Below are 9181 nucleotides of genomic sequence, written 5' to 3'. Positions count from 1 at the left end.
ACGGTCCTGCCTGGGTGTGGTTACCTGCGAACGGCTAATTCTTGGTCTTTCGACGATAGTTTAATGGCTGCAAGGCCCATTGATGTATTCCAAATGCAGTTGCAACCTCGTGTTGCGTAGCTTCGTTTAGTATCATCGTTAGCCTGGTTGTGTTCATCTTTGTTTCGGCGTGGCATTGCAGCATCAACACTGCAATCAAATCTCTAATTTTGGTTTAATCGGAGTGATAATAGTTTTTCTAAATCCAAAATATCAACGTAAATAGACATCTGATTTAGAAGAAATCATGAAAAACAATAACTTCATAAACACGTTTAATCAAGGGAGATAATTCAACACATGGGTTTTAAAACCCCATGTTGTCCTTTAAATAGGTCACAGGTATCCAATGATATAAAAAATAGTTGTTCCATGTACATTTGAAAAATTTCTTTGACGAGTAAAGCAATATGCGTTTCTTTTTTTTGTTGAGTATATAAGATCTCTCTCTCTCTCTCTCTCTCTCTCTCTCTCTCTCTCTCTCTTATCAAAATACTACATGAATGTAAGAATGATCTATCTTTAGTTTAGAACAATTTTATTTCCAAATGTAGTTTTTGCTTGTTAACTCTGTAATATTAATCGGGAAAAACAACAACAAAATTAAGGTTCAACATTTTCCAACTTTTTTCATCTAATTCATATATGAGCATCATTATTGAAAAAAAAAATAATTCAACTATATTCAAATAATTTCACAAAATAAGTAGATACGCATGAATGAAACATATTTTGTAAATTTAAAAGTTTGATTCATGGTTGCATCTATTTTTTGTTCTGTAATGTTTTAAAATATCTAGTTTCCGTAGATATAATCACACTTTTATTAATTAATTTTTTTTCAAATACATGGTAAAACGTTTGAACTGCTAGAAACAACATGTTTATAAAACATTTTTATACTACAGGAGCAAATTTAGTTGAAGATTGTTAGTTGAAATATAAAAAAAATTAAATCATTGACCCTCTCTGGTACCCCTTTTGTATTCCGATCAATTGTCAGAGTTACCGCTCCTGTTTTTATTTACAAAATTTCGCCTCTGTCATTTGTCCATTATTTTGCTAGATTCGGGAAACTAATAAGGATACCTTTCTTCTCTGTCGGAGATAATGTGTTTAGGTTTCAAATTCTTTCAGCATTAAAGCATTTTACAACCAAAATATGGAAGATCATGCACCGATGATTCAATGTTTACATGATTGATGTAAATACTGAGAATGCTGGAGCGGATCTTATACAGGGAAACGATTTCCTTTCCGATATTTTGATAAAATACCCATGCTATACCCATTATTTCAGTTTTGTCTATACCAGTAAATCAAAATTTGTTTTGTTCACCCATATTCAATTATTTAGAAAATTACTTTGTCTATAAATAATTGCCGATACGTACATGCATAGGAAACATTACCTAGGAACAGACACATTTATATATATACCGATATAGCGATATCTAGCTAGATGAGCGAAACGGGTCTCAAATTCTAAATAGGTCTACACTTAAATAAATACCAGTGCACTAGAAGATCCTACATAAAAATTAAGAATTAAGTATTTTAGAAAAAAAAATTAAATCAGTATCATATATACAGTGGTCAAGTCGAAGCACAAAAAGATAGACGTGTCATTTAGCGTAAAACACGTGTATAAAAAAAATCTGCGACGACGCTCACCGTCTGCAACGTCATATCTTTATGACGTTATTTCTCTGTTCTAGAAAAAATGCCATAAGGACCTTTTGTCGTGGTGGCAATCATATGTCAACAACAATATCGCACATTTTTTTGTAAACAATATTATGAGAAATATGTAAAAACTGGTTAAAATGCATATTTCTGATGCTGTATGTTCCTAAATACTTTCTACTTATAAGATAATTTTGAATTGAGAATATCAGGGAAACTATGTTACATTAGAAGTATAATAAAGCAAATGCCCGAATGAAGAGACCTGAGAAGGAGTTATTGCCCTTGTCAACATTTTTTAAAGATTGAATAATTGATTAAATAAAAAAAATGCTTATTTTAAATTCTTTTACTTTACAATATTTATCATTACACCTATTGAAAAGCATTCCTCCAAAAGATATTGTTCTATCAGGTATTAATTTTAACTAAAAACAGTTTTTGCAAAAACCTATGACATCATAGGAGGGTGGAATTACTTTAAGAGAAGGTTCTCATTTTTGCCGTCAATTTTTTCATGATTTTAGAATAACTTTGACTGTCTGACAAGCCTTTTCGACCAAATTAAAGACTTAAGTCCCAGCTGCAGACAACCTCAAATTTTCTTCACAGAGATTGTTTCTAGAGGAAAATTTCGATTTCCTCTGCAGCGTGAAGAGTTTGATGCAAGGGGTAGGACTGTTAACAATAAGATGAAGAAAATCCTTGGCAGAACCTATATCAGAATAGATGTCAAATTTCCAAGACATTACTTTCCCGATGAGACCCACTTCAACCAGGCGGGAACAGTCCTCTTCTTGCTGTCAATAAGCAAGACCATCAAGAGTTGACAATAAACGGCCCTTTTAAGGGCCATTCAATTATTCGAAAAGATACCAATGAATACAGACGTAGAAACGTCGTACTTGACGTATATACCCATTTATTTTACCGAACTTTTCGGTAAATGAAAAGGAAATACGTAATACCTATAAAATTACACATCAAGTAATAATACACAAGTATAACTTATTTTTTTTATAATTCCCGGAAATTTCGGCACAAGTGATAGTTGCTCGAACTTCTGTTTAAACTCGTCGTATCTACACAAAACCCAGACGTAGAAACGTCGCACTTGACGTACATACCCATTTATTTTACCGAACTTTTCGGTAAATGAAAAGGAAATACGTAATACCTATAAAAATACACATCAAGTACATAATACACAAGTATAACTTATTTTTTTTTATAATTCCCAGAAATTTCGGAACAAGTGATAGTTGCTCGGACTTCTGTTTAAACTCGTCATATCTACACAAAACCTTTTAGTTAGGTATTTAAAACAAGAAACATTTTGACTCAAGCGGCAAACCACAATGTTCCTGTTATGAGAGGCAACAAACTGATATTACTTGATTTGTTATTAATAAAATATATCATAAAAATCTATAAATATGTCACATTAAAACAGTGCATGCAATATTGCAGGCGCGTATTTTATTTGAACAACCGATTTTTTTTTTCATACATAAATTTTATAAGTAGCCTTTCACGAGACAATTACCGGTACTTAGGTTAAAACACAAAAAATATTTGGAATCTCTTTCTCTAGCATATCTTAAAGGAGGGACTGTTGACCCCCCATCCCATTCAGATCCGCTAAATTGCATTTCTCCTTATTTTGGCACACTATAAAACATGCTATATCCTTGTCTGCTGCAGCAAAAAATTCGTATTTGTGAGAATTAAAATTTTACATATAATGAAAATCCTTAGGAAATATATACATGTACCTACATGTACATGCTAATATTCTCTGCGCTTCAAAATTCGTCAATCAGGATTTGATCAGATACAACTCTTACCCGATTATTTATTCAATTATAAGTTTATTTATATTGCATTTTTGCTAATTCTCAAATACCGAAAACAATCTAGAGAAATTAAACAAATCTCCATTAATTGATCGAAACAATGTTGTTCAATGAAATCATTTGTAGCAAATTAGATAAAACAGACCGTTATTATTAATTTTTCTTGGTGGATATTTCTGATGGCATACGTTATTACCAGTTTCGTTAAAGATACATATATTAAACACCGAAAAGAAAAAATAAAACGCTATTTTCAATCTTGGACGGACATTTTGTAGGGACGAACATAACGTGACGACAATTTTAGATGATTGGCGGACACTTCGTGACGGCAGAAATAGTGTGACGATTTTGGGGGGGGGGGGGGGGGAAGGCGGACATTTCTTGGTGGCGGACATAATATTACTATTTTGGGGGGAGAAAGGCGGACATTTTGTAGCGGCGGACATAGTGTGACGATTTTTCCGAAAAAGAGGCGGGCATTTCGTGACGGCGGACATAACGTGACGATTTTTCCGAAAAAGAGGCGGACATTTCGTAACGGCGGACATAATGTGACGGCGGACAAAACGTGACTCAACAAGAGGGCATACTGGGTACCGAATGGGGCGACCACATCTGCATCACGGCCATCGCGAACGTATTTAATATCGCAGTAGGTATTGTGTCGAGCTCCCAGTCAGACTTAAGGTACATTTTGCCTTTTGATCGTCAAAATAGGGAAAATCTTTTACATATTTATTTAGGCCATGAGTTCGAGTTTCATTTTATAAGGTTAGAACCGATACCGGGCACGCAGGCGGATATTTGTATTAATGAAGTTAATTTTCATAATGTTAATACAGTGTGTATTCCAAACAGGGATCTCAACTCAAACCAAAACAACACAGATAATAACAATGTTCACAGTAATGATTTTTCTCACTATTCGTTACAGGAAGTTCAACTTGAACCTCAACTTACAGATTATTCTAGTGATTCGATTCTCCACCTACACCTATCCACCAACGACAGTTCGTTATCTCCTCCGGTCAGCCATGTAAACATAGGGCCTTCGGCTTCTTTTCCTGACAACGAATTATTTCAGACTGCAAATGACCACATCGATTCTCCTGTTCCGCCAGCATTGGAAACGCCGACTTTGCAACGCTTTTCCCCAACAGCCATCTCCGACACAAACAATCTGAGCTCCACAGAGAAAGACAGGTTATTTCCCCCAAGTCTTAACTCATCATTTTATTTATCTCCACCTTCTTTATCTCCAATTACAGATAGGATAAACGATTCAAATTTAGACAAACAGCCACCAGTATTATCACCTGTCCGATTAAGGTCTAACGTGCGACCCCCTAAAAAGTTTACACCAAGTGATTATGTCAGGGCTCGTAAGCAAATTTTTCCGGAAACAGAAAATGTAAACCAAAAGCAATTCACTGATTTACCTTACTTCATTCAGCGTCATATTTTATCCTTTGTAATATACAAAAATTTTAACATGTTTTTGACTTTAATAAGGGTTTCAACACACTTCAAGCATTTGCTAGGCACCCTTCATAAATTGTGTCCTAAAGTATACTTAAATGAAAATGTCATGTTTTTATTGGAAGGTAGGTCAGTATTCGCAGAGGGCGTAAGGCACAACTGGTCTGTTCGTCAGTTGGGCCGTGTGTCGGGTTCGGGTAGTGGAGTAATGATGGAATTACGGAATATATTGCGACCGATTTCTTCACGGTGGATTAATGGTTACATCGAGATACTGGCAACAGCAATCGCCGGATGGTATTATATTGTCGATTTTAAATTTAAAAAGTAACGGGTAAAACGTGAAAAATATCCTTGTATATACGCGTTCAATATCGTGCTTATTAATTTATTAATTTTCAAACACTGTCAGTATATGGTGGTATGGCCTTTTTTTCTCTGATCAGGCTTCCAGTTGGAGCCACCATTCGCGCCAAACACATCATTAGGGAAAATGTGGTACGACCTGTCTCCTTATGAGCTGGTTTCCAGTTGGAGCCACATTCGCGCAAATCTAGGTTAACATGTAACAGAAAGAATATCTACTTATTTATTTATTTATTTATTTATTTATTTAAATAGATTATAATATATTTATTTATTTAAAAAAAAAAAAAAAAAAAAAAAGACTCTTAACAGGAGATGCCTCCACGTGGCAAGAGTTGGGCAACAGTTTTACTGGCAGAACTCTCCTAGAATATACTATAAGTCTGCCGACAACCCTTATTTCAACATTTCTCTACTAACAATAGTCACGTGATTTTTATTCAATATTAACTGGTATTAACTTTAAAAAACTTGGTATATGATCGATGCACAACAATTTTAAAAAATCTAGATTGAAAAACAGGGCAGGACACTTTGAAAGCCTCCACAAAATTAAATTGTCAGAAATATTCTAGAAATGTGCGTGTAATATTATTATTTTTTATTCATTCGTTTTGATCTCGGGATCAAACACGGATAAGCAGTGCTGTTTTTGGTCTTGCATAACGAAGTAAAAATTTACATTTGTTTTCAGCGAGACATTTCTCCCCTTTCCAAACAAAATGCTATGAACATTAATTTAAAGTTGTTTAATATTGAAGCTCGTATTATTTTTAGGTACACTGAATGCTTTTAATATGTTTAAATCATAAAAAAAACTCCAGTTTCATTTCAAACTATGGACGTTTTGCAAGTACTGTAATTACTGATAATTATTGATATTGGGACACGCTATTTATCAAGACAGCGAACTATTTGTCTCTCTGAATTCCCTACAATCAAGACATTGATAACTTTTTGAAACCATTTATTAAATCCAATCTATTATATATGTATTGTTTGAAACTCAACGTGATGATAATTCGTCGTGTTTCAACAGACGATATACATTTGTTGTGGCTGTCGTTACGGTTTTTAAAAACATTTTTATTGGGCGGGGGGGGGGGGTTTAAATTATTATTCCTATTCGTATCCTCTTCGTAGAATACATATATCGCTACAATGCACCTCCAATTTGTCTGCACCTTAAACATGGACATGCATGTGAGATGTATTCCCTGATCACTTAAAAAAGGTTTATTGTTATTTGGGTAGGTTTTCTCCACATTTTATTATCTTAAAGACACATTACTGAGGGCTGTGTCTTTCAAATCTAACGCACGGGAATTTTTGAAAGTCCTATTGTATTTAATTTTCGATAACAAACTGAATTAAATAGATTTCCAACTTTCTTTGACAACATTGTGATTAATCTATATATATAAATATAGGACTCAGTTTCTGCGTCATCGATTACGAATTCGTGTATGAAGCGGTAATGAGAGTTAATCGTCTTATTGATGTACGAACAAAATTTAAATTAGGAGTAGCAGTAATGATGATATAGTTTAACAGTTATTTTGAACTCCCAGCGTACTTCATGTTGAGGTTGTTTTAGGCATAATTAATAACCAATTAGCCATTTATGATCGACACGGTAATTGATTTCAAAGCAAAATTAGTATAAGTTCAAAAAGTTCATTTTTTAAAATCATATATAATAGCAATTTTTTTAAATTTGATAACTGCTTTTTAATCATAGATGACAAAAAAGGTAATCATTATTTAATTACATAATTTGCCTTGAGTTTGTTATAACTGTGAAATTTGTGATTTTATTTTATAGCCACCATGAGAGTCGCCATATTCGGTTCCTCCTACGTGAAGCGAGCTTCAAGCTTTACAGACTTTGTCATGCCATTTGAAGTCGGGTGGTTTGGAGTTGGTGGGATAACAGCTTCTCAGTCTTGTCCAAATATCATCTCCAAGATGTTGAGGTACAACCCGGACATCGTTGTAGTGTGCTTAGGGGGAAACGACATTTCCAGTGGAGCCGAGGCGTCAACAGTCATTGACTGTCTGACGAGCCTTTTCGACCAAATTAAAGTCTTGAGTCCCAGCTGCAGACAACCCGAGATTTTCTTCTCAGAGATTGTTTCTAGAGGAAAATTTCGATTTCCTTTGCAGCGTGAGGAGTTTGATGCAAGGCGTAGAACTGTTAACAATAAGATGAAGAAAATCCTTGGCCGAACCTACATCAGAATAGATGTCAAATTTCCCAGACATTACCTTCCCGATGAGATCCACTTCAACGAGGCGGGAACAGTCCTCTTCTTGCTTTCAATAAGCAAGACCATCAAGAGTCGCTCCTAGGAGTTGACAATAAACGGCCCTTTTAAGGGCCATTAAATTATTCGAAAAGATACCAATGAATACAGACGTAGAAACGTCGCACTTAACGTATTTACCCTTTTATTTTACCAAACTTCTCGGTAAATGAAAAGGAAATACATACTAAACTTATACAAAAACACACATAGATTATATAATACACAAGCATAACTTATTTTTTCATAATTCCCGGACATTTCGGCACAAGGGTTAGTTGCTCGAACTTCTGTTTAAACTCGTCATATTTCGTTATATCTACACAAAACCCTTTAGTTAGACTCAAGCGGCAAACCACAATGTTCATGTTATGAGGCAACAAACTGACATTACTTGATCTGTTATTAATAAAATATATATTGTAAAAATCTACACATTAAAACAGTGCACGCAATATTGCAGGCGCGTATTTTATTTGAACAACCGATTTTTTTCATACATAAATTCAAAGTAGCCTTTACGAGACAATTACCGGTACTTAGGTTAAAGCACAACAAATATTTTGAATCTCTTTCTCTCTCTCAGACATATCTTAAGGGGGGTTTTGACCCCCCCAATTCCATCCAGATCCGCTAAGTTGCATTTCTCTTTATTTTGGCACACTATAAAAAAATGCTTTATCCTTGTCTGCTGCAGCATAAATTTCGTATTTGTGAGAAATTAAAATTTTACATATAACGAAAATCCTTATATTCTCTGCGCTTCAAAATTCGTCAATCAGGATTCGGTCAGATACAACATTGACACGATTATTTATTCAATTTTAATTTTTATTATACTCCCGCTTGAAAAGTGGAAGGGTATATAGAAATCGGTATTTCCGTCCGTCCGTCTGTCCGTGTGTTACGCTTTGGGGTACCCATCTCTTATCCGCAACTCCTCTCATACCACTGAAGGAAATTTAATGAAACTTTAACAGATTTTAATTACATATTGCCATTGTGTACCTCGTATTTTACTTTTTGATCTGACGTGTTTTTCAACACTTGTCACTTGTCCTTTTCTGCAGAAGTTGATCTCAACGGTTCATTTGCATTTCGTGCCAATGTTTTGACATTTGACGACAATGAAAGACTCATTTTTGATAATTGGACACCAGTGACGTATCAGAACTGGAATCCTAACGATGAGGGCGAGACAGCAGTTGACCCAATCTTTGGCCTCCTTTTGACTTATCATAACGACGGCAGGTGGCGCTGGGTGACTGAGAGAAACTATACGTACTATACAGGAGAAGACGGACTAAAACTTCCCTTTATTTGTGAGGATTCTCCATTTTATTTGGAGCCAGAAGAGTGTTCTGTACATAATGATTCATTCTCTTTTAATCAAAATAAACATTTGTAACCATTATCTTTGTTATATAATTTCATTAAGCATGGTGT

The 9181-nt window shown here is 34.7% G+C and overlaps 1 protein-coding gene across 1 annotated transcript; it reads left to right on the top strand.

The window, feature by feature from the left end:
- Positions 1–4167: 4167 nt before the first annotated feature.
- On the top strand, positions 4168–5394 carry LOC134258666 (uncharacterized; the record flags this gene model as incomplete). Its single annotated transcript, XM_062741210.1, has 1 exon — positions 4168–5394. A coding segment is annotated over one exon (1227 nt), but the record flags the coding sequence as incomplete, so codon positions are not given.
- Positions 5395–9181: the final 3787 nt, after the last annotated feature.

This window comes from Saccostrea cucullata, unplaced genomic scaffold, assembly GCF_032062105.1.
Source record: "Saccostrea cucullata isolate Sc308-1 unplaced genomic scaffold, CSIRO_AGI_Scuc_v1 ctg12939, whole genome shotgun sequence".
Lineage (NCBI taxonomy): Eukaryota > Metazoa > Mollusca > Bivalvia > Ostreida > Ostreidae > Saccostrea > Saccostrea cuccullata.
Note: the sequence above shows the minus strand (reverse complement) of the source record. Positions and strands in the feature narration are given on the sequence as shown.